We start from the raw sequence: 26,547 nt of genomic DNA, 5'->3' as shown, positions 1-26,547 counted from the left end.
AGCAAAACTGAGGTCAATGGGAATCAGGGGGAAAACACTCCACTGGCTGGAATCATATCTAGCTCAAAGGAAGATGGTTGTGGTTGTTGGAGGTCAATCATCTGAGCTCCAGGACATCACTGCAGGAGTTCCTCAGGGTAGTGTCCTAGGCCCAACCATCTTCAGCTGCTTCATCAATGACCTTCCTTCAATCATAAGGTCAGAAGTGGGGATGTTCGCTGATGATTGCACAATGTTCAGCACCATGCGTGACTCCTCAGATACTGAAGCAGTCCGTGTAGAAATCCAGCAAGACCTGGACAATATCCAGGCTTGGGCTGATAAGTGGCAGGTAACATTCATGCCACACAAGTGCCAGGCAATGACCATCTCCAACAAGAGAGATTCTAACCATCCCCCCTTGACATTCAACGGCATTACCATTGCTGAATCCCCCACTATCAACATCCTAGGGGCTACCATTGACCAGAAACTGAACTAGAGTAGCCATATAAATACCGTGGCTACAAGAGCAGGTCAGAGGCTAGGAATCCTGTGGCGAGTAACTCACCTCCTGACTCCCCAATGCCTGTCCACCATCTACAAGGCACAAGTCAGGAGTGTGATGGAATGCTGTCCACTTGCCTGTATGGGTGCAGCTCCAACAACACTCAAGAAGCTCGACACCATCCAGGACAAAGCAGCCCGCTTGATTGGCACTCCATCTACAAACATTCACTCCCGACGCACAGTGGCAGCAGTGTGTACCATCTACAAGATGCACTGCAGCAATGCACCAAGGCTCCTTAGACAGCACCTTCCAAACCCGCGACCTCTACCAACTAGAAGGACAAGGCCAGCAAATACATGGGAACACCACCACCTGCAAGTTCCCCTCCAAGTCACACACCATCCTGACTTGGAACTATATCGCCGTTCCTTCACTGTCGCTGGGTCAAAATCCTGGAACTCCCTCCCTAACAGCACTGTTTTGTCTAACTACCCCAAATGGACTGCAGCGGTTCAAGAAGGCAGCTCACCACCACCTTCTCAAGGGCAATTAGAGATGGGCAATAAATGCTGGCCTGGCCAGTGATGCCCACATCCCATGAATGAATAAAAAAAAAGTTCTGATGGTGCTAATCCACATAGCAATGGAGTTGCTCTATAGTTTAGCAGTGCTGTTTGAAAATCTTGATTTTTCTTTAACAGAGCTTTGATAGTTCTGACTCCTCTTTTAGCTTCACCATTATATTGAGGATATCTAGGGAAACCTGTAAGATGCACAAATCCACAGTTTTCAACAAAGTGCGTGAAGTAGTCGTTTGGAAATTGTGGACCATTATCAGACACAATGTCGTTAGGAATGCCATGTGTTGCAAAGATCTCCATTAAAGCTCGAATGACTGTCTCAGTAGTCATTGTGTACAAACATTTGACTTCGATTTACCTGGAAAATAATGGATAACAATCAGGTAAGATTTCCCAGTAAACATGAATAGATCCATCCCAAGACCGTCTCACCGATCTGGTTGGAAATTGGGTTGAGATAAGGGTTTCCCTCTGGTCTAGTCTGTGCACTGTGCCTTTCTGGCAATTAGAAAATATTTCTTCTACATCTCTCGATATCCCCACCATGGTTGACTGAGCCCATGCTCTGCATTTTGTGATTCCCGTGTGGCCTTGGTGTATTTTCTCCAAGATGTCTGCCCGGAGTGAGACTGGAATCACCAGCCTCTCATCATATACCAGCAAATCATCCACAATAGAAAATACATTCAAAGAAGATTTTCGTCACCTTACCACTGGGATGCTGCTGTGGCCAACCTATTGTGCAATATTGGCGTATTCAGATGCATTCCTCATCTTGTATCGGAGCATGACGAATGCCTTGGAGTTTTTTTGAGCATGCTGGTCATTGTGATGCAGTGAACTGAGAATATGACTCAATCTCATTAATAAAGTTTAACATCCTCTTGTGTAGGATGGTCAACAGCAGCTCTGGACAATGCATCTGCTGTCATTTGCATATACTGTTTCATATATGAATCTCATTAGTCTCAACTGGAATCTCTGGATTCTCAGAGGCATCTTAGTGAGTTCCTTTTCATCAAGTAAAAAAACTAGGGGTTTGTGGTCTGTCTGTATGACAACCTTTAAGCCAATGATATAATCTGAGAACTTTTTGCAAGTCCACGGCTGCGAGAGCTTCTTTCTCTATGACGGCGAACCTCGTCTCAGTCTCAAACAATGTTCAAGATACATAATGAACCAGTTGACAACATCCATCTGGCTGTTCATGTAAAAGGACTGCCCCTAACCCAGTAGATGAGGTGTCTGCTGCACATGTGGTCGCTAGTGACGGGTTATATACGCTCAGATATCTGGCGAAAACAGCATTTCCTGATCCTTTGAAATTCCTGCTCCTAATGTACATCCCAACACCATGCTTCAGCTTTCCTTAATAGTTGTCTTAAGGGTTCAGTAACTTGTACTAGGTTGGGCAGAAATTTTGCCAGCTGATTAACAATCCACGGAATCGTTGAAGATCTTGGACAGAAGTAGGAATTGGGAATTCACAAATGGCTCTTGTCTTTTGTGGCTCCGCCATTATTCCCTTGCTACTAACAATGTGCCCTAGGAAATTTTTTCGAGAATTCACACTTTTCATTAAGTGTCAGGCCTTCTTCTTGTAGTCCATTCAAAACCATCATAACCCTTAGGACACATTCTTCGACGGATTCAGGATGGACTAAGATGTTGTTCATATGGCATATTACTCCTTTAAGGCCCTGTAGAATATTCAACATAGTTCTTTGGAATATTTCAAGTGCAGATGTTATACAAAATGGTAAACAATTAAAACAAAACCTTCTGAATGGAATGATGAATGTTTTCAATAACCTTGACTTCTCGTCCAAAGGGACTTGCCATAAACCACTATTCGCATCCAGCTTTGTGAACATAATACTTTTAGATAACTTTGCCAAGCTTTTGTCTGCTGAGGAGATCGGATGAATTTCACTTGTAGCAGCCTTATTAAGTTGGTTTAGGTCTACACAAATGTGAAGAGTACCGTTAGGTTTAGGAACTGGAACCATTCCCGAACACCATTCTGTTGGATTAGTGATAGGAGAAATGACTCCCATCCTGGTCATATCTTGTAGCTGAAATTGGACTTACTTCATTAGTGGGTGTGGTATCTTCCTAGGCGTTAAAAGACATAAAGGTTTAGCATCTTCCCACAACGTAATACAATATTCAGTCTTAAGTCTTCCTGGACCAGTAAATAATTTTGTAAAGTCTTTTTGGAAGTGACTCCTGGATTCTTGCTGCTTAATTTCTTCCATTTTCCTGATAAGATGAAGGTCTATACAAGCTCTTCTACTTAAAAGAAAAAAAGTTTTGATTCTGTAAAACATACAGTGTTTCCAAAATCTGCTTTCCCTTATACTGGAGGTTGCCTGTCGCTTTCCCTTTACTTTCAGTTCAATCGCTCCTGGACCGTGTAACTGTCTATTGGTTGAAGGCAATGCGTTGATAACCAAGGTTTGTTGTTTGATAAAACTGTTACACTTGCTCCAGTGTCTAGTTTAAAGTTGATGATATGTCTGTTGACATATATATCTGCAGACCAGAATGCATGATTAGGGTCACTGATCTCACCCAAGGAGGTTTTCTGATTTCTCTTCTGATGGAGATTGTTCAACTTCATTAATAGCTCTATGTGTGAAGACTTTTTCTTTAGAACCTTTTAAAGTAGAGGTTTTACTTTGGCACATCTTCCCAAAATGGCCAACTTGCTTGCAATGAAAGCATTCTGCTTTGTTTGCAGGACAATGTTCGTGCCTGTGGGTCTTTTTGACGCCCCAGCACTGGTAGGGCTTCATGGTATCTAGCACCTTCCCTCCCCAGTGTACCTCCTTTTTTGGTGCTTCATTTATAGTCCTGCGTTTAATGAACTGTCTGGTCATTGGAGATTTCCTGAACCAAGGTTTTTCTATACCTCTCAGGATTGCTCTGTTCTGCTTATGGGCCTCTGCTTGTCTCACCATCTGTATTACTTTGTCTAAGGTAAGCTCTTCCTTAGACTACAATAAAGCTGATAGGGATTCATCGGCAATACTTACTACAATGCAGTCTCATATTAATTCTGATTTCATATTCACATCCTTCAACTAGCCTATAAAGGTCATTTATTTTTTATTGATACAGCACTGAAACAGGCCCTTCCGCCCACTGAGTCTGTGCTGACCAACAACCACCCATTTATACTAATCCTACATTAACCCTATATTCCCTACCACATCCCCACCATTCTCCTACCACCTACCTACACTAGGGGCAATTTATAATGGCCAGTTTACCTATCATCCTGCAAGTCTTTGGCTGTGGGAGGAAACCAGAGCACCCAATGGAAACCCACGTGGTCACAGGGAGAACTTGCAAACTCCACACAGGCAGTACCCAGAACTGAACCTGGGTCGCTGGAGCTGTGAGGCTGCGGTACTAACCATTGCGCCACTGGGTTTCCACCGGGTGCTCCGGTTTCCTCCCACAGCCAAAGACTTGCAGGTTGATAGGTAAACTGGCCATTATAAATTGCCCCTAGTATCGGTAGGTGGTAGGAGAATGGTGGGGATGTGGTAGGGAATGTGGGGTTAATGTAGGATTAGTATAAATGGGTGGTAAAGCATCTACCAGTTCACCTGGTTTCTGGACCCTTTTTAGAATCTTGTTGCTCCTCAGGTTGAAATAATTATCAAAGGCTTTTAAAACTTCTTCAAATTTATCTGATTAATGCCTTGTCTTGCAATAACATCATCTGCTATTGCTCCTATGGAATAAAATAATGTGTTGACTTGTTTTGCTTCAGACTTGCTGTCTGATTTGGAAGCAATTCTGTACCTCAACAATCTTGTTCTCCACAATGCCCAGTTTTGAGTTTGATTTGGTCCTTCCATGTGTCCAAACCTCTCTGGTAGCGTAAATTTAAGATCCATAGCTTTCTTAGCTTTCTAGATAGTTTACTTGTTGTTTTAAATTTTCTATCCTGTATTGGAAGTTTTTCCATGCTTCTCAGCCAGTAATGGCTCCGACCTCGGTTCTGCCATTGCTAGGAATTTGCTTTTCCCAGTTCTGCCTGCCTAGTGTGTCACTAAAATCAATTTTCTACCCTTTTTAAGGGTTGCTCATCAGATCCCTGACTGTTGTTCGGTTCTCCAACTAGAAGCCTGCAATCGCTGGGCTGTGATTCTTTTCACAGTCCACCACACCTCTGTTGTGCAGCCTGAATGCCTCTGAAAGCTGACTCCCCGACTCTCCGTGCCTCCACTTCAACCACAGAGCAGCTCTGGAGCTCTTCACAGCTCTTCTCAAGTTCTGCAGTTTTGTTGCCACTTTTTTCAGGTCTGACTTTTCAACCCTCTTTAAAGTAGTTTTTTTTTTCAAATTTTCTGGGTGTTGTATGGCAAGAGCCACCAGTGTTCACCATGTTGTATTGTTTGGTTAGTCTAGCTAGGAGAGATTACTGAGCCTTTGGTAAGTTTTAACAATAACTAGTTTATTACATATTAAAGAACTATATATAGCTTTACTTAAGTATGTCTAACTCCACTGATGCCATGCTGCTTCTTCTTATCTTCAAGTCTCTTTTTCATGTGATCTCTTACATCATCATAGTGGGAGGTGTTACACTGTCCCAGACATTAATCTTTTCAAACCCTTATACTACAGTAAGTAACATTCGTGCCACACAAGTACTAGACAATGACCATCTCCAAAAAGAGAAAATCTAACCATCTCCCCTTGACATTCAATGGCATCACGGATCATTGAATTCCCCAACATCAACAACCTGCGGGTTACAACTGACCAGAAGCTTAACTGGACCAATCATATAAATAATGTGGCTACAAGAGCAGGTCAGAGTATGGGAATTCTGCAGCGAGTAACTCACTTCCTGACTCCCCAAAGACTGTGCACCATCGACAAGGCCCAAGTCAGGAGTATGATGGAATACTCTCTACTTGCCAACACTCAAAATTCTAGACACCATCCAGGACAAAGCAGCCCACTTGATTGGCAACCCCTCCACCACCTTAAACATCACTCCCTCCATCACTGACACACAGTGGCAGCAGTGTGTACCATCTACAAGATGAACTGCAGCAACTCACCAAGGCTCCTTTGACAGCACCTTCCAAACCTGCGACCTCTACCATCTAGAAGCACAAAGGCAGCAGTTGCATGGGAACACCACCACCTGCAAGTTCCCTCCAAGCCACACACCATCCTGACTTGGAACTATATCACCATTCCTTCACTGTCGCTGGGTCAAAATCCTGGGACTCCCTTCCTAACAGCGCTGTGGGTGGACCTACCCCACATGGACTGCAACGGTTCAAGAAGGCAGTTCACCACCACCTTCTCAAGGGCAACTAAGGATGGGAAAAAATTCTGACCTAGCCAGCGATGCCCACATCCTGTGAAAGAATAAAAAACAGCTTCAAGGCCATAATGCACAGTGGCATATCACATGACCAACGCAAACCCTTTCTACTGAAAATCAGCACGGCATCATTCAATATGAGCTGATAGACAGCCAAATAAAAACACTTGTGCTCAATCCTTGTCTTTATTTTCATTGAGGGCCTAAGTGCCACATTGATTTAATGTCAAGCCAAAGTCTTTTGCCTCAGTTTTGGTGTTGGCTGTGATAATTATAGTTTGTATCACGGGGCATCCAATAGCAGGCTTGTGTTTTAGATCTCCAGTTCTCTCAGCATGCAAGCAACCATTTAGCGCCACACTCCTCCACCTGATTGACTCCTAATTATTGTGTTTATTTCAGTCTTGTGGTTAGCACCGCAGCCTCACAGCTCCAGGGACCGGGGTCCAATTCTGGGTACTGCCTGTGCGAGTTTTCAAGTTCTCCCTGTGACCGTGTGGGTTTTCGCCGGGTGCTCCGGTTTCCTCCCACAGCCAAAGACTTGCAGGTGATAGGTAAATTGGCCATTGTAAATTGCCCCTGGCGTGTGTAGGTGGTAGGGGAATATGGGATTACTGTAGGGTTAGTATAAGTGGGTGGTTCTTGGTTGGCACAGACTCGGTGGGCCGAAGGGCCTGTTTCAGTGCTATATCTCTAAATAAATAAAAATAAAGAAAGAAAAACAGACAAAGTAAGTACTAGAGTCGACATTTAAGTGTGATGAAAAGTTAAGCTCTCACAGGCTTTGCTGCAATTGTCCTGCACAGTATCCCAGCTGTGGGCAAATAACATGTGAGAACAGTGGGTCTCAGATTAAAATATTGTCCCACTAAGGTCCATCTGGGTTGCAGTCTCAAAAATGTTCTCCCTCTCCCTGATGCCCCACAAGACCATTTTTTCTTCTCTTTTACATCCAGAAGACTACGTGCTAGGTTTTACTGTAACAAAGATTCTTTGTATGTGGCCAGGGCAATAGCCTGACTACAGGGTCCAGCTAGATGTGGGAAAGGAAGGTCACCATTCCACTCACATCAAATACTCATCTCGTGTCTTCCCAATGTTCAGAGACTGTCTCCTGCCCCTGCTCACCAGGGCTATCTGAAGTGGAACTCAAACCCATAACAATCAATTCAGAGTTGCAAACACTATTCCTGAGCTGAGGCTCATCCCCAAAAGATGTTGGTTTCCATAAAATTCCATTCTGTGTTCTACTTTGATACACATGCATGTGTACACACACAACACACACGCAAATCACACACAAACACACACACACACGCGCACAAACACACACCCTCTGGGAAATGTGGCCAAGGCTGTTTGTAACTGGATGTGCTGCTCTTCTGCAGCCCAATATTAGCTAAACTCACCCTGTGTTAAACATTAACAGAGTCACATCAGTTTTGAAATCTGGATCTGTTTTGTATCCAAGTTTTAACCAAAGTTGCGCCAGCATCCTGATTGGACAGAGGGAGAGAAAAACAAAGGTAAATGAACAACCTGAAAGTTTACCAAAAAACTTGAAGGTTTGAATGGGTGGGATAGATTATAACAGGGAAAATGGTGTTAATACGTAACTCAGGAAGGGACCAAGAGTAGAAGAAAAACATATATCTCCTTTGGATTAGTGTAGATTGCCTCTGTGAGGCAACTTTGGACACTTTGCTACATTATGGGGATTATATAAGTGCAAGTTGTTATTATTTGCTGTTTAGGGTTAATAATCAGTAATAGTTTATCCCGAGTGTTTGAGTAAGTTTATGACTCTAATAAGAGTGTCTGTTTATTGTTAATATTCAAAAATAAATCTTTCAATGCTATCTGAGTAGGTTTATGACTGCAATATTAGTATTTGGTTCAATGTCACAGTGCATGTGCTAGGACCAAAAGTGGTCAGGCCGGGGAGACTGGGATCTCTTCAAACTTGTCAGAACAGCAAGGAATCTAGGCTTCAGATATAGCTTCCATTAATTCAGCTATTGCAGTGTGATAGACTTCTGTCTTTATGTAGGCTAGTTGGGAGGCAGTCAGTAGCTGAAGCTCCCTATCACCTGTCTCCGGAGCCCTTTTTATGCTTTTTGTGCTGCAGATTCTCTTATAAGTTCTAATGTTCTGTGACTCTCTCACAGTTTGATGACATCAGTGAACATCCGCTGTTTACACAGATTGCTAAATTCCCTGAGCTTCTCACAGCAGTAAAATAGTTGAAAAGAAATAATTCGGATCCAGACCTGAATCTCAGCTCAGCCCAGCCACAGAATGGGCAATGTTGCAGTCTGGATAACAACTAACTGAAACAACAGAATCCAGGCCGAGAAAATACAGGTTTGTTCATCCCTTCACCAGAATAATATTGGAGCTAAAGGGTTAATGTATGAGGAAAGGTTGCACAGACTAAGCTTGTATTCCCTTGAGTATAGAAGATTAAGGGGTGAACTAGTTGAGGTGCTTACGATAAGTAAAGGAGTTTATAAGGTAGATACAGAGAAACTATTTCCTGTGGTGGGGGAATCTAGAACAAAGGGGCATAATCTTAAAATTAGAGCTAGGCCATTCTGGAGTGAGATAGGGAACATTTTTCACACAAAGGGTGGTGGAAAACTGAAATTTTCTCCCTCAAAAGGCTGTGGATGCTGAGGGACAATTGGAGCTTTCAAGACTGAGTTTGATCGATTTTGTTGGGTAAAGGTACCAAGGAATATGGAGCAAAAGCAGGAAAATGGAGTTGAGCTACAGATCAGCTGCAATCTAATTGAAAGATGGATCAGGCTCGAGGGGCCTCCTCCTGCTGATATGGTCCTGGAGTCTTTTTATAATGGAACAGCAAAGCTGGTGGGGTCCGGAGAGTATAGACATTCTATTTCTGGCCTATGGAATCTGGGCATTTCATCTGTCAACTGGCTTGACTTTAAACAGAGTGAAGGGATTCCACAAATATGGCTGGAGATGACAGGATCACTGATGGAATTGGCCCAATTCTTCAGTAACTCCCCCCAGTCCCTGCTGGAGGTTTGTGTTAAGGAGATTTGATCAGATGGAAAGGTAGAGCTGTCTCATGCTGGAATTGGTAGGATTTGGTGAATGGGTCGATGGGAACGTTAACACAGTGGTTAAGTTACGGGACTAGCAATCCAGAGGCATGATCTGGAGCCATGAGTTAAAATCGCACTACGGCAGCTGGAGAATTACAATTCAGTTAATTAATCTAGAATAGAAACTAGTCTCGGTAATGGTGACAATGAAACTACTAGATTGTCACAGAAACCTGTTAGCGGGAATGAATCTAAAAGAATCACTCGACACTCAGGTCTGCTCCAATGTCAAACAGTTTATTGAGTTACGCCAGCGGGGAGCAGGTCACTGGGCTGTCCAGATGCCTCTCCACCGAACAAAGGAAAATCATCCATACTTATACATTTTTCAAACAGTTACTCAGCCCATCCTGACTGGACATGATCCAATCATAACGGTTATTGATTACATACATTACACATATTACCAATTAGATTACACATTCGGCATCATGTGGCTCCATGATCAGCTCATAGCAAGCCCCCTGATCATCTTGTGATGTTTCCCAGACCCCCTTATCAACTATCCTTGAGTCTTCACAATGAATCCTTTTACCTTTATCAAGCTTGCATTCCTGATTGCTTCGTGCAGTCTGCAGTTACACAAAGCAGCTGTCTTATCCACTGATATGAGGGGCCCTGCTTGGTCAGCCTAACTGTCTGTGTCTCACAGTACCATTCTCAGGGATATGACTTAGCCAATCGTGTTCCCACAGTGCCTTGGGTAAGTAACAATATGTGGCTATACTTTCAACTTGTATAAGAGTGTATATATATATATATATATATATATATATATATATATATAAATGTTCACTAGGATTATATGAATCTACTTACTCAAATAACATTTAAACAGTATGATATTTACTGCAGGTGCCTCTGCGCTTGGGAATACCCTACAACAATCCCCCCTTTCGGTAAAGGACTACCCCTAGTCCTGTTAACCGACATACCTACTTTATTATCCCCGTTTTAACCCTGTCCGGTATTCCCTGCCTCTACCTGCTGGCCAGTCACATGATTTCAGGAATCCTGGTCACTTAAATCAAATCAATATGACCCAAATTATCGTGTCCCTATGAGGTTAACCTCCTGTGTTGTTCCTTTACCAAAGCCTTTGCTTTCTTTCGCTTAGTATATTGTCCGCATGATCTACAAGCCAATATTACCCCGGTGGGAACCAGTACCAATTGCAATTGTGTGATATTATCCTGATTCAAGGGTGAATATTGACGTTCATCCCCCAATACTAAACTCTTCCCCGCCAGCTTGTACTTCGAAGTTCCTGTTCATTATTTTCCTTGAGAACCTTTAACTTTCTTTTTAACTGATGGTAAAGCTTCACTGAGTGACCTACTATGTCCTGTAATCTGCTCAATTTCTCATCTATGTGTGGGATTGGGGCTTGCTCTGACTCTTTATAATGCTGGAGGTGATCGTGGAGCTGATCAGTTGCATTAATGGTTCCCAGCCCCCGCTGTTGGATATAAACTATCCAGGCTAGTCCTATAGTGACTGGTTGTTGAGGGGTAAAACAGAAGTCTGGGTATGGTATGGGACAGCATCAACTTCCATAGCAGTATGATGTTTCAGTGGTGGAAACGCAGTACTTTCCATTTCCCTGGTACCCCGACCTTGCAAAATCTCTGTCAGATAATATCAGAGGGAGGTATTGCCCTGTCGATCCAATCTGGTACCTTCCCCCTTTGGAGCTGATCGAGGTTGTGTCTCATTTGTTCCACCATCCACAGCCCATAAGTGTGGCGCAATTTTCCCTGCCGGGTACGGCATCCAAAGTGATTAATAGTCTTGGCATGGGCCTCCAGCACCGCTATTCCATCTAATTGTATTTGGCCCTGCACATCTGCCGAAACACCTATTATTTTACCTTTACTGATATGGTGAGCTTCCTGCCCACGATATTGGTAAAGTCCTATTTATATGGTGCCTTTAAGATAATAAAACATCCAAAGGCATTTCATCCAGGAGTTATAAAGCAAAATATGACACTGAGCCACATAAGCTGTTATTGGGGCAGATGAATCAAGCTGGGTCAAAGTGGTAGCTTTTAAGGACCATCTTAAAGGAGGAAAGTGAGGTAGAGAGGCAAGGAGGTTTAGGGAGGCCTGGCTACCATTGGTGGAGGAATTAAAATCAGGGATGCTGAAGAGACCAGCATTAAAGGAGTGCAGAGATGTTGGAGGGTTATAGGGCTGGAGGAGATTACAGAGATAGGGAGAGGCCATGATGGACTTGCAAACAAGGATGAGAATTTTAAAATTGAAGTGTTGCTTAACCGGGACCAATGTAGGTCAGCAAGCACGGAGGTTATGGCGAACAGGATTTGTTGTAAGTAAAGACACAGGTGGCAGAGTTTTAGTTGACCTTAAGTTTACAAAAAGTAGAATGTGGGAGGCTGGCCAGGAGTATATTGGAATAGTCAAGTCTAGGGTTCAAAGGCATGGATGAGAGTTTCAGTAGCAGATAAGCTGATGCGTGGTGGAGTCAGGCAATGTTACAGAGGTGGAAATAGTCGGCCTTAGTTATGGTGCAGATACTTGATTGGAAGCTCATCTCGGGGTCAAATATGACACAAAGGTTGTGAACAGTCTGGTTCAGGGAGTGGAGTTTGTGGCTGGGATTGAAGACAATGGCTTTGGTTTTCCCAATATTTAATTGGAGGAAATTTCTGCTCATCCAGTACTGGATGTCAGATAAGCAGTCTGATAATTTAGAGACAGTGGAGGAGTTGAGAGAGGTGGTGGTCAGATAGAGCTGGGAAAATCGAGAGAGCTGGGTAGAGTTGGAATATTATCTAAACTATGGGTGTGATGCCTTCAAATTGCCAAAAGGAACAGCCATGGACAACTAAAAGAGGTAAGAGACAACATAAAACTAAAAAGAAAATATACAAAAATGCAAGAAATAGCACAGATCCTGTTGACTGGTAACAGCAAAGGGTGACAAAACAGATGGTAAGAGTTGCAAAAAGTGAATATGAAAAGAAACTTCCAAAGGATATCAAAATCAACACAAAATTATTTTATATTAGATAAAAGAGTGTGGCCCAGGAACAATGTGGATCCTTTGAAAACTGATAATGGTGATATTGTCAATATAAGTAAGAAATAATGGACATGCTGAATAATTACTTTGTGTCAGTATTTACCATAGATAAAATGATCAGCCTGCCGGAAATGTCAACAACTAATATTAAATCTGGGGCAGCGACCCACCAGAATTAGCATATTCTTTTGGGCCTCCTTATCTCGAGAGACAATGGATACGCGCCTGGAGGTGGTCAGTGGTTTGTGAAGCAGCGCCTGGAGTGGCTATAAAGGCCAATTCTGGAGTGACAGGCTCTTCCACAGGTGCTGCAGAGAAATTTGTTTGTCGGGGCTGTTGCACAGTTGGCTCTCCCCTTGCGCCTCTGTCTTTTTTCCTGCCAACTACTAAGTCTCTTCGACTCGCCACAATTTAGCCCTGTCTTTATGGCTGCCCGCCAGCTCTGGCGAATGCTGGCAACTGACTCCCACGACTTGTGATCAATGTCACACAATTTCATGTCGCGTTTGCAGACGTCTTTATAGCGGAGACATGGACGGCCGGTGGGTCTGATACCAGTGGCGAGCTCGCTGTACAATGTGTCTTTGGGGATCCTGCCATCTTCCATGCGCTCACATGGCCAAGCCATCTCAAGCGCCGCTGACTCAGTAGTGTGTATAAGCTGGGGGTGTTGGCCACTTCAAGGACTTCTGTGTTGGAGATATAGTCCTGCCACCTGATGCCAAGTATTCTCCGAAGGCAGCGAAGATGGAATGAATTGAGACGTCGCTCTTGGCTGGCATACGTTGTCCAGGCCTCGCTGCCGTAGAGCAAGGTACTGAGGACACAGGCCTGATACACTCGGACTTTTGTGTTCCGTGTCAGTGCGCCATTTTCCCACACTCTCTTGGCCAGTCTGGACATAGCAGTGGAAGCCTTACCCATGCGCTTGTTGATTTCTGCATCTAGAGACAGGTTACTGGTGATAGTTGAGCCTAGGTAGATGAACTCTTGAACCACTTCCAGAGCGTGGTCGCCAATATTGATGGATGGAGCATTTCTGACGTCCTGCCCCATGATGTTCGTTTTCTTGAGGCTGATGGTTAGGCCAAATTCATTGCAGGCAGACGCAAACCTGTCGATGAGACTCTGCAGGCACTCTTCAGTGTGAGATGTTAAAGTAGCATCGTCAGCAAAGAGGAGTTCTCTGATGAGGACTTTCCGTACTTTGGACTTCGCTCATAGACGGGCAAGGTTGAACAACCTGCCCCCTGATCTTGTGTGGAGGAAAATTCCTTCTTCAGAGGATTTGAACGCATGTGAAAGCAGCAGGGAGAAGAAAATCCCAAAAAGTGTGGGTGCGAGAACACAGCCCTGTTTCACACCACTCAGGATAGGAAAGGGCTCTGATGAGGAGCCACCATGTTGAATTGTGCCTTTCATATTGTCATGGAATGAGGTGATGACAATTGGTAGCTTTGGTGGACATCCAATCTTTTCTAGTAGTCTGAAGAGACCACATCTGCTGACGAGGTCAAAGGCTTTGGTGAGATCAATGGAAGCAATGTAGAGGGGCATCTGTTGTTCACGGCATTTCTCCTGTATCTGACGAAGGGAGAACAGCATGTCAACGGTCGATCTCTCTGCAAGAAGTTATACAATATACAAAGTTAAAAATAATGATGAAGACAGTGGCACTAAAGAGCGACAAATCCCCAGGACCAGATGGTTTCCATCCCATGGTTTGAATTGAAGTAGATGACGACATTGTAAATGCCCTAATTATTATCTTCCATAGTTCTCTTGATTTGTGAACCATTCCTTTAGATTGGAAAATTGTGCATGCCACTCCATTATTTCAGAAAGGTAAGAGAGGATAACCAGGGAATTATGGACCAGTTAGCCTAACATCTGTGTTGGCAAAATTACTAGATTCTATTATTCAGGATAGAGTGACGGAAGACAGAGTCCATTTTCAGCTGATCAGGGAGAGCTAGTATGGATTTGTAATGAATGGGTCATGTCTGACAGACTTGATTGCATTTTTTGAACAGGTGACTGATATAATGGATAGGGTAATGTCTATGGATGTCTTTCATATGGACTTCCAGAAGACAATTAATAAAGTCCCTCAACAGAGACTGTTGCCTAAATCCCATGGAACTGAAGGCAGTTTAGGAAATTGGCTGAGCGATAGGAGACAGAGTTTACGGATAATGGTAGATACTTGAATTGGCAGAATGTGACCAGTGGTGTCTTGCAAGGATCTGTGTTGGGACCTCAACTATTCACTATATTTATTCCCAACTTTGATGATGGGATAGAAAGCCACATATCCAAATTTGTTGATGACACAAAGACAGGTGACAGTGTAAGCTGTGCAGATGGAAGCATAAAATTACAAAAAGGTATTGATAGATTAAGTGAATGATCAAAACTGTAGCAAATACGAGGAATCACAGAATCGTTACAGTGCAGAAGGAGGCCATTCGGCCCATCGTGTCAGCACTGGCTCTCCAAAAGAGCAATTCCCTCAGTTTAATTCCCCTGCCTTCTCCCAATAACTCTGCACATTCTTCCTTTTCATATAACTGTCAAATTCTCTTTTGAATGCTTCAATTGAACCTGCCTCCACCACGTTCTCAGGTAGTGCATTCCAGACCTGAACCACTCACTGTGTGAAAAAGATTTTCCTCATATCACTTTTTCTTATCTTTAAATCTGTGCCCTCTCATTCTCAATCCTTTCATGAGTGGGAACAGTATCTCTCTATCTACTCTGTCCAGACACCTCCTAATTTTGGATACCTCTATCAAATCACCTCTCAGCCTTCTCTTCTTCAAAGAAAACAGTCCTAACTTCTCCAATCTATCTTCATAACTGAAATTTCTCATCCCTGGAACCATTCTCAGGAATCTTTTCTGTACTCTCTCCAATGCCATCACACCTTTCCTAAAGTGTGGTGCCCAGAATTGGACACAAACTCCAGCTGAGGCTGAACTAGTGTCTTCTACAAGTTCAACATAACTTCCTTGCTCTTGTACTCTATGCCCCTATTAATAAAGCGCAGGATACTGTTTGCTTTATTAACTGTGCTCTCAACCTGTCCTGCCACAACTTATGTTCCATGACTTATGCACATATACACCTAGGTCCCTCTGCTCCTGCACCCCCTTTAGAATTGTACCCTTTATTTTATATTGTCTCTCCATGTTCTTCCGACCAAAATGAATCACTTCATATTTCTCTGCATTGAATCTGATGTGCCACCTGTCTGCCCATTCCACCAACATGTCTATGTCCTTTTGGAGTTCGAAACCATCCTCCTCAGAGTTCACAATGCTTCCAAGTTTTGTATGATCTGCAAACTTTGAAATTGTGTCCTGTACACCAAGGTCTAGGTCATTAATATATATCAGGAAAAGCAAAGGTCTCAACACTGATCCCTGGGGAACTCCACTACAAACCTTCCTCCAGCCTGAAAAACATCCATTAACCACTACTCTCTGTTTCCTGTCACTCAGCCAATTCCATATCCATGTTGCTACTGTCCCTTTTATTCCATGAGTTATATATAACCTTGCTCACAAGTCTGTTGTGAGGCACTGAATCAAATGCCTTTTGAAAGTCCATGTACACCACATCAACAGCATTGCCCTCATCAACCCTCTCAAAAAACTGCAGTAAGTTAGTTAAACGTGATTTTCCCTTAAGAAATCCATGCTGGCTGTCTTTAATTAACCTGTGTTTGTCCATTTGACTCTTAATTTTGTCCCGAATTATTTTTTCTGGAAGTTTTCCCACCACCAAAGTTAAACTGACTGGCATGTAGTTACTGGGCTTATCTTTACACCCTTTTTTGAACAAGGATGTAATGTTTGCAATTCTCCAGTCCTCTGGCACCACCCCCGAGTCTAAGGAAGACTGAAAAATTATGGCCAGTGCCTCTGCGATTTCCACCCTCACTTCCCTCAGTATCTTTGGATGCATCTCATCCGGTCCTGGTGTTTTATCCACTTTAAGTTCAGACAGTCTAACTAATACTTCCTCTTTATCAATTTAAAACCCCTCTAGTATCTGACTTACCCCCTCTTTCAACATTGCCTGGGTTGCATCTTCTTCCTTGGTAAAGACAGATGCAAAGTATTCATTTAATACCTCAGCTATGCCCCCTGCCTCCATGTGTAAATCCCCTTTCTGGTCCCTAATCGGCCCAACTCCTCCTTTTACCACCCTTTTACTATTTATATGCCTTTAGAAAACTTTGGGATTTCCTTTAGTGCTAACTGCCAGTCTCTTTTCATGCTCTCTCTTTGCTTTTTCACTTCCCCTCTGGACCTTCTATATTCAGCCTGGTTCTCAATAGTATTTTCTACCTGGTATTTGCCATCAACACACGTTTTCTTCTTTATCGTAATTTCTACCTTTTTTTGCATTCAGGGAGCTCTAGATGTGTTTGCCTTACCTTTCCCCTTCAAGGGAACATACCTTGACTGTGCCTGAAATATCTCTTCTACTGGTTTTCCTGCCAACCTTTGACTCCAATTTATTTGCCCCAGCTCCATTCTTACCCCATTGAAGTTGGATTTCCCCAGTTAATTATTCTTACTCTGGATTGTTCTTTGTCTTTTTCTATAGTCAGCCTGAACATTATGATACAATTTTCACTGTCCCCTAAATGCTCTCCTACTGATACTTGATCCACTTGGCTCACCTCATTCCCAAGAACCAGGTCTAGCAGTGGCTCTTTTCACGTTGGACTAGCAACATACTGCTGTCGAATATTTTCCTGAACACACTGTAGGATCTCTTACCCCTCACTGCCCTTTACATTACTATTATCCAAGTCTAGATAATTAAAGTCCCCCATTGTAACTACCCTATAATTTTTGTACCTGTCTGTAATTTCTTTGCAAATTTGTTCCTCCACATCCTTCCCAATAGCTGGTGGCCGATAGACAACACCGAGCAATGTAATTTTCTGTTTCTTAGCTCGAGCCAAATAGGTTCTGTCTTCAACCCCTCTGGGACATCCTTTTTCTCCAGCACTGCAATGCTCTCCTTAATCAGTAGCACTATCCGCCCCCGCCCCCCCCCCCCCCACCTATCTTTTTTCCCTTTCCTATCTTTCCTGGGACATCCACTTTGGATCTCAAAAGGATAGAATAGGACACATTGTAAATGGTGAGAAGAGAAGCTAGAAACAGTGGAGGCCGAAAGAGACTTGGGAGTCCAGGTACTTAGATCATTAAAATACAGAAAATAATCAAAAATACTAATGGAATGCTGGCTTTATATCTAGAGGATTGGAATACAAGTGGGTATAAGTTGGCAGTGAGATGTTAATTTGCAAATTCTATTGAACCAATAAACTCTTTTACAGACATGTAGTATCTTTGAAGGGATGGACATTTTGAATAAAGATCAGGGCTGTGAAATTCGTCTCCTTAGTGCCTGATTTCTTTTGGTGTTATGAGTGTCATTTTGCCTCTAAAATGGAGTCCATGGCATGCGTGCACTCTTTTGGTACGAGCTGTGCTGGATGCATTTTGTTGAGGGTGTTAGTGCATGCACAGGGAGTGCCCACCAGCAGTATGCAAAGTGGACAGATTGTGACGTCAACACACTGATTTGATGCCAGTGCAGTCAATTTGAAGCTGAACGTTCCAGCTAATGCTCTCTCTTAACCTCATACAGCTGAACATGTGGTCAGCAGCAGGAAGGACTCCTGTCCCCCCACTCCAATAATGGCCGAGCCCAGACCACGAATGCAAAAGGCAAGACTGAAGCGTTTATAATCATCTTCAGCCACAAGTGCTGAGTGGATGATCCATCTCAGTGGCCAGTCTTCAGCCAATTCAATTCACTCCACAGGATATCAAGAATCAGCTGAGCACACTGGATATAGTAAAAGCTATGTGCCACAACAACATCCTGGCTGAAGTACTGAAGATTTGTGCTCCAAAATTGGTTGCACCTCTAGCCAAGCTGTTCCAGTACAGCTACAACACTGGCATCTATCCAACAATGTGGAAAATTGCCTTGGTATGTCCTGTCCCCAAAATGCAGGACAAATCCAATTTGGTCAATTATCACCCCATCAGTCTACTCTCAACCAGCAGCAAAGTGATGGAAGATGTAGTTGACAATGCTATCAAGCAGCACTTACTTAACCTCTTCACAGTGCTAATATTTGGGTCCTGCCAGGACCACTCAGCACCAGACCTCATTATGGCAAAGGTCCAAACATGGATAAAAGAGCTGAATTCCAGTGGTGAGGTAAGAGCAGGGATAGGCACTGACATGTTGCATCATAGACATTTGACAAAATTATTGACTCAGCCACAAACATGGGGACAATTAATCAGTATACAAATTGTGCAGCCAATCTAATGCCTTCAAAACACATTCCAATTTAAAACACATTTCCCCCTTTAAATAAGGTAGCTAAGCATACAACATCAATGGAGAGCATCACAACTGTATTAGCTATCTAGAAAGCAAAGTAGCATGCAATGCAAATGTGAATTACTTTTGTTGACAGAATAGAGCTAGCTACACCATTTCACAGGGCGGTAGATGGACCTTATCAGATGACTTCTGTGGATTCACACTGTGTCAGGAGTGCAAATTCATCCAATAAACTATGAAACTCAAGGAAAGGACCATTATTGTGGTCATTGAGGTGAGGCAGTAGAAAAATCAGCAATAGGAAGATGGACTATTTTTCACACTTCTGTTGTCATAAGACAATTTAACCTGTGATGGTCAATGTTTGTGCAACTTCTCCATCTGCTTGTAATATGTGTCTGAAGACAGGGCAGTCAACAAAAGGGCAGTGATCTCCAAATCAAGAGAATTTTATAGGATGAAGCAAATAGTACTTCAGAAGAGTCATTTAAAACAGAAAAGTAAAGTGGGACAGAAAGGGACATGAAGATTAACGGTAGATAGCCAACACTAGTTTTTTTCATCTTGACAGGCTGTTAAACTAGATCCTGGATTCTAAAATACAGAAGCATCAGAACCTCTCATGGACTAAATGTCATTTGCTCACCAAAGCTAGTGACAAAATTAGAAAAACACAATTACAAATAAAGAGCACCCTTCAGTTCCCCAATAAAGCAATTCTCTTAAATTCACATATCTATATCTCAGTTTATTACTGTTGATTCCGATTCAGCTCTGACAAAATTATTACTAACAAAAGGCTTTTCTGCAAAAAAGTTAAGCAGTTGTTACTGCATGTCTTATTCAGTTACAAAATGTTTAGTCACTATCTGTAAGGTTGTACTCCGGAATAACCAATTTATGTCCGAGCCAAATCTCTTAACTGCTAGCAAAGATGCACTTTTAACATAATGTGATTATATGATACAGACAGCTTTCAAATGACATTAGCTACTCAGGTTAACTGCCCTCTAATTGGATTGTAAATGATGCGCATTGCAGTTACTGATTTTTGACATACTTGTAAAACTTGCCCTTTAATCCAATTCGCAGCAAAAATATCAGTTAATGACTGTTTCTAACATGGTCATTGAAACATAATAAATTTTTACTATGTCTTCCCTCATAGTTTGAAAATCGTAAATGTAGCATGGCTTTTGTTAATAAATCGTAGACAGTTTATCACAGATTAAGGTTTATTCAAGCTATGTGTTACATTGTATTTACTAACTATTGTATATGGGTCAGCACCATCCTGTTTTTGCCAATATCATTCAGCCCCATTACATTGTTATTCTTCTATTCATGAGGAACTTAACAGTGCTGACCTCTGGATATTCCTTGGATTTTCTTGCATGTTTTCCCCTCAATACAAGTTGTGGAATTTATGAGGAGGTGACCAAGAGGATTGACAAGGACAGGGCGATGGACGTTGTCTACATAGACTTTAGCAAGCCTTTGACAAGGTCCCGCATGGTAGGCTGGTCCAGAAGGTTCGAACACATGGGATCCAGGGTGAGCTAGCCAACTGGATACAAAATTGGCTTGGTGACAGGTGGCAGAGGGTGGTAGTGGAGGGTTGTTTTTCAGATTGGAGGCTGGTGACCAGTGGTGTGCCGCAGGGATCGGTGTTGGGCCCTCTGTTGTTTGTCATATATACCTATGACTTGGATGTGAATGTAGGGGGCATGATTAGTAAGTTTGTAGATTACACCAAAATTGGTGGAAAAGTGGACAATGAAGAAGGTTGTCTAAGGTTACAACAGGATATAGATAAACTGGGAAAGTGGGCAAGGGGTTGGCAAATGGAATTTAACGCAGACAAGTGCGAAGTGATGCATTTTGGGAAGTTAAACCAGGGCAGGACATATACAGTGAATGGCAGGGCCCTGGGGAGTGTTGTTGAGCACAGAGACCTTAGGGTGCAAGTACATAGTTCGCTGAAAGTGGCAACACAGGTAGACAGGGTGGTGAAGAAGGCATATGGCATGCTTGCCTTCATTGGCCGAGGCATTGAGTATAAGAGTTGGGACGTCATATTACAGTTGTACATAACATTGGTTAGGCCGCACTTGGAGTACTGTGTGCAGTTCTGGTCGCTGCACTACAGGAAAGATGTGATTAAGCTAGAGAGGATGCAGGAAAGATTCACAAGGATGTTGCCTCGTTTGGAGGGCTTGAGTTATAAAAAGAGATTGGATAGGCTGGGTCTGTTTTCCCTGGAGCGAATGAGGCTGAGAGGGGACTAAAACTAGAGGGCTTAGATTTAAGGTGAGAGGGAGGAGGTTTAAAGGGGTAAATTTGTCACACAAAGAATAGTGGGTATCTGGAATGAGCTGCCAGAGGAGGTGCTGGAGGCAGGAACAGTAGCAACATTTAAGAGGCATCTGGACAGGTACTTGAATGAGAAAGGCATAGAGGGATATGGAATTAATGCAGGCAGGTGGGATTAGTATAGATAGGCATTATGGTCGGCCAAAGGGCCTGTTTCTATGCTGTACAACTCTATGACTCTATAACAATGTGATTCCAAATGGATAGCAGCAGAACTGTGATATTTATAAAAGTTTTGCAACTTTTAACATGTCACTGAGCTTGTGTCTCAAGTGAAAGTAATGCAAGCCAGAGTATATAAATCAAGGTATTTTCTAAGTGACTTTTGATATTTTAAAATGAGTTTACATAACACAAGCCTTAAACTTATGTTTTAAAATAACCTAGCTGCTGGTTAATTTAAAACACAAGGTTGAAAGGTTGGAGCAAGAGTGTCCAACCTTTTCATGTGGGGGGAAACATTACAATTTTTGTCTTACATAGGGGACCAGTGAGAAAAGTTTGGAAAGATAATGGCATTAAAAAATTATCTTACTATTAATCAAAACAACAAATGTGCATTTTTCCAAAGAAGCTTTAAATGAGAAGTCTAATTTATTGATTTACTTTCTTGTCACTATGTTGGACACTGATTTAGTGAAATACCTGGAATTTTTTGCTTGCACAAATTGTCAATATTTGCCCACACACTTGTTTTAGTGATGCAGAGTATTCTGGATAGATGTCCATCTGTCAGGAGTGATCTTGATCGCTGCCTCTCCCTCCTCTCTCTCTGTCTCTCTCGCTCCCCTTCCCTCTCTGTTTCCCCCCTCTCAGTGTTCCTTTCTCTTTGTGTTGTCCCCCACCCTCTGTGTTGCTCCCCCTCTCTTTGTCGCTCTCCTCTCTCTGTCATTCCCTCTCTCTCTGCCTCCCTCTCTCTTCTCCTTTCTCTGTCCCTCTCTCTCTCTGACCCCCCTCTGTCTGCCCCCTCTCTCTCTGACCCTCTCTCTCTGTCCCCCTCTCTCCCACTGTCTCCCCTCTCTCTCTCTCACACTCTATGTTCCCTCTCTCTCTTTTTCCCTCTCTCTCTCTCTTTGAGCCCCCTCTCTTTGTCCCCCTCTCTCACTTTGTGCCCCACTCTCTCTACCCCTCTCCCTCTCTGCCCTCTCTGCCCCCATCTCTCTTCCCCTCTCTCTCTGCTCCCCCCTCTCTCTGTGCCCCTTCTCTTTCTCTCTCTGCCCCCATTCTCTTTCTCTCTCTTCCCCTCTCTCAATGTCTTGTCTCTCCCCCCTTTCTCTCTCTCTCCGATTCTGTCTCCCCCCTCCATCTCTCTGCCACCCCTCTCTGTTTCTCCCCTCTCTCTTTGCCCCCTCTCTTTTCTCCCCTCTCTGTCTATTCCCCCCTCTAACTCTTGCCCCCTCTCTCTCTTTGTTCCCCACCACTCTCTGACTCTTTCCTCTCTCTCCCACTCTCTGCCCTCTCTCACTGTCTCTGCCCCACTCTCACTCTAGCAACCACCCCCCCCCCCCCCGCCCCTCCCTCTCGCTTTCTGCTCCTACTTCTCTCTTTGTCCCTCTCCCTTTCTCTCTGACCCCCTCTCTCTGTCTGTCCCCCTCTCTTTTTCTTCCCCCCGTCTCTCTCAGCCCCCCATTCTCTCTCAGTTTACCTCCACCTCTCCTGCTTTTCTGATAGTTGCAGAGAGAGGGAATGCAGCTTTCTGGTTGGTCAGCTTTTTTTTAAATCGCAAGTGAGTTTCACAGCTGAGAGGTGCTGGGAGCAGGAACAGTGGTTTCCAAACTTTGGGAAACTTCAGGGGTTTTCTGGTGGACTTTAAAAAAATGTCAGAACCCACTGGAAAGCCCCAAAGCTATCCAAAGTTCAGAAACCGCTGTCCCGCTCCCAGCACCTCTCAGCTGTGAAACTGACTTGCGACTTTTTTTAAAAGCCGGTCTGGAAGAAGAAGCCAATGGGAAATTCCTCATCTCTGAATCTCTGAAATTACCAGTCACAGAGCTCAACATTTTTTTCCAAGGACACTGGCGTCTGTGAACAGACATGTTGCCGATCCCTGGGTAAGCATGACTGCCCTTGATATCAAGGGAACATTTAACCAAGTGTGGCATCAAGGAGCCCGAGCAAAATTGAAGTTAATGTGAATTGGGGGCAAACTCACCAATGGTTGGAGTCATACCTAGCACAAAGAAACAGTGTTATCATTGTTGTCGATCAATCATCTCAGCCCCAGGCTATCTCTGATTGAGTTCCTCAATGAGTCCTAGGTCCTATCATCTTCATCTGTTTCATCAATGACCTCCCCTCCATCATAAGGTCAGAAGTGGAAGATGTTCGCTGATGATTGCAGTGTTCAGTTCCATTTGCAACTCCTCAGATAATGAAGCAGTCTGTGGCTGCATGCAGCAAGACTTGGACAACATTGTGTTGCTCCCCCCTCTCTTTGTCACTCTCCTCTCTCTGTCGTTCCCTCTCTCTCTGCCTAAAAAGGTTGTACTGGGGTAGTGGATACAGGAACACAGTATTTAATAACAGGATGATACTGGTATAGGGGATGCTCTATGTAGTAATAGGGCTGCACTGATATAGGGGGCTACAGGAGACAATAACAGGACATTATTGATATAGTCAGTATAATGTGTAATAACAGGGCTGTATTGATTGATTATCTAATCTGCCCTGTATCCTCTGTTGGATGTTCTGTTGCCAGGCTGAACTTGCTGTTCATTTCCTTTCTGCAGTTTCTGCATTGGACTGTGTGAAACTTTAAATAACTCATCGAGACTGATATTTTTAATATTAAAGGAAGGTGTTCTCCAGTCATGTCTTCCTTTCAAAATGTTCCTCCTTTGTTTTCTCACAGAAAGCGTGACTGAAGTTAAAACAGACATCTACGTTACGAGCTTTGGCCCGGTATCTGACACGGACATGGTGAGTGGGTGAGAAAATGGGTTGTGGGTCTCAGTGAATAGTTGGAGTGGGGAGTGAGAACATGGGGTTGTGCATCGCACTGGACAGTGTGATGGAAGAGTGAGAAGATGGGATTGTGAAACCTAGTGTATATTTGGCGGGAGTACAGTAAACAAGATGAGGCAATCTGGCTTGTTGAGAACTGCACATGTGCCCCCCTCCCCTTTCCCTCCACTGCTGGTGTTCTCCAGGCTACAGAATCCCCTGGTTTCTGCCTATCTATCCCAGACATCCCCTAGAAGTTTTCTGTTAAATGGGCTGGTTTCTGGAGACTGGGCTACCTCCAGAGTTTCCTGTTGTGTGAGTCTGCTCTCTGGAGGACCAGGCGTTCCCCAGAGCTTCCTGTATCTGGAGGACCGGGCTATCCCTAGGGCTTCGTGTTGTGTGAGTCTGCTCTCTGGAGGACCAGGCGCTCCCCAGAGCTTCCTGTGTCTGGAGGACCGGGCTATCCCTAGGGCTTCGTGTTGTGTGAGTCAGCTCTCTGGAGGACCAGGCGCTCCCCAGAGCTTCCTGTATCTGGAGGACCGGGCTATCCCTAGGGCTTCATGTTGTGTGGGTCTGCTCTCTGGAGGACCAGGCGCTCCCCAGAGCTTCCTGTGTCTGGAGGATCGGGCTATCCCTAGGGCTTCGTGTTGTGTGGGTCAGCTCTCTGGAGGACCAGGCGCTCCCCAGAGCTTCCTGTATCTGGAGGACCGGGCTATCCCTAGGGCTTCGTGTTGTGTGGGTCTGCTCTCTGGAGGACCAGGTGTTCCCCAGAGCTTCCTGTATCTGGAGGATCGGGCTATCCCTCGGGCTTCGTGTTGTGTGAGTCAGCTCTCTGGAGGACCAGGCGCTCCCCAGAGCTTCCTGTATCTGGAGGATCGGGCTATCCCTAGGGCTTCGTGTTGTGTGAGTCAGCTCTCTGGAGGACCAGGCGCTCCCCAGAGCTTCCTGTATCTGGAGGATCGGGCTATCCCCAGAGTTTCCTGTATCTGGAGGATCGGGCTATCCCCAGAGTTTCCTGTTGTGTGAGTCTGCTCTCTGGAGGACCAGATGTTCCCCAGAGTTTCCTATTGTGTGGGCTGGTGTCTGCTTTCAATATTCCAGCTACTGAGAAAGAAAAACAGACAAGCAAAGGTTTTTGAAAATAAAATTTGATTGGTTTAGGAACTTGTTGTATTAATGCTCAGATTCGATTTGTAGGTGATTTGATCACTTTCAATTCATACATCCCATGACGAGAGATATTGTTGAATATGAAATATGAACCAAAGCGTGTCATACCAAAAAGTGAGTGAATCAAAAGTTACAAATCACTAAAAGCAACTTAGAAAGTGTCATGGATTTTTGGAAATTTACAGCACAGAAGAGGCCATTTGGCCCATCGTGTCTGTGCTAGTCAAAAAAGAGCAATTCAGCCTAATCCCACTTTCCAGCTGCTGATGCCATTGCCAGGGATAGACTGCCCGCCCCATTCATGTCATTGAGGGGTGTGGTCCACCCTGGCCTGTTAAATGAGCTGCCGTGTTTAATATCACTGAAGTATAAATTTCAGCCAATGAGGGGGAAGGGGGCAACATTGCATTCTGTGTATTGATGTGGGAATCAACTCTGAATAACGTGTATAGATGGGAGAGTCAACTCTGAATAATGTGTATAGATTGGGGAATCAACTCTGAATAATGTGTATAGATTGGGGAATCAACTCTGAATAATGTGCATAGATGGGGAGTCAACTCTGAATACTGTATATCGATGGGGAGATCAATTCCGAATAATGTGTATAGATGGGGAATCAACTCTGAATAATGTGTATAGATGGGGAGATCAATTCTGAATACTGCGTATAGATGGGGAGATCAATTCTGAATACTGCGTATAGATGGGGAAATCAACTCTGAATACTGTGTATAGATGGGGAGATCAATTCTGAATACTGTGTATAGATGGGGAGATCAACTCTGAATACTGCGTATAGATGGGGAGATCAATTCTGAATACTGTGTATAGATGGGGAGATCAATTCTGAATACTGTGTATAGATGGGGAGATCAATTCTGAATACTGTGCATAGATGGGGGAATCAACTGAATACTCTGTATAGATGGGGGAATCAACTCTGAATACTGTGCATAGATGGGGAGATCAATTCTGAATACTGCGTATAGATGGGGAGATCAATTCTGAATACTGCGTATAGATGGGAAGATCAATTCTGAATACTGCGTATAGATG

At 43.7% G+C, this 26,547-nt stretch overlaps 1 protein-coding gene across 1 annotated transcript in view; it reads left to right on the top strand.

The window, feature by feature from the left end:
* The window catches only part of LOC137377452 (gamma-aminobutyric acid receptor subunit alpha-3-like), a 653,874-nt gene that overhangs the window by 197,639 nt on the left and 429,688 nt on the right, over nt 1-26,547 (top strand). Inside the window, exon 3 of the mRNA XM_068047031.1 lies at nt 24,227-24,294. Coding sequence (XP_067903132.1) covers nt 24,227-24,294 — 68 coding nt within the window. The remainder of the gene's footprint in view (nt 1-24,226; nt 24,295-26,547) is intronic.

Source organism: Heterodontus francisci, chromosome 15 (genome assembly GCF_036365525.1).
Source record: "Heterodontus francisci isolate sHetFra1 chromosome 15, sHetFra1.hap1, whole genome shotgun sequence".
NCBI classification, from domain to species: Eukaryota; Metazoa; Chordata; class Chondrichthyes; order Heterodontiformes; family Heterodontidae; genus Heterodontus; species Heterodontus francisci.
This window is presented reverse-complemented; position numbering and strand designations above follow the sequence as displayed.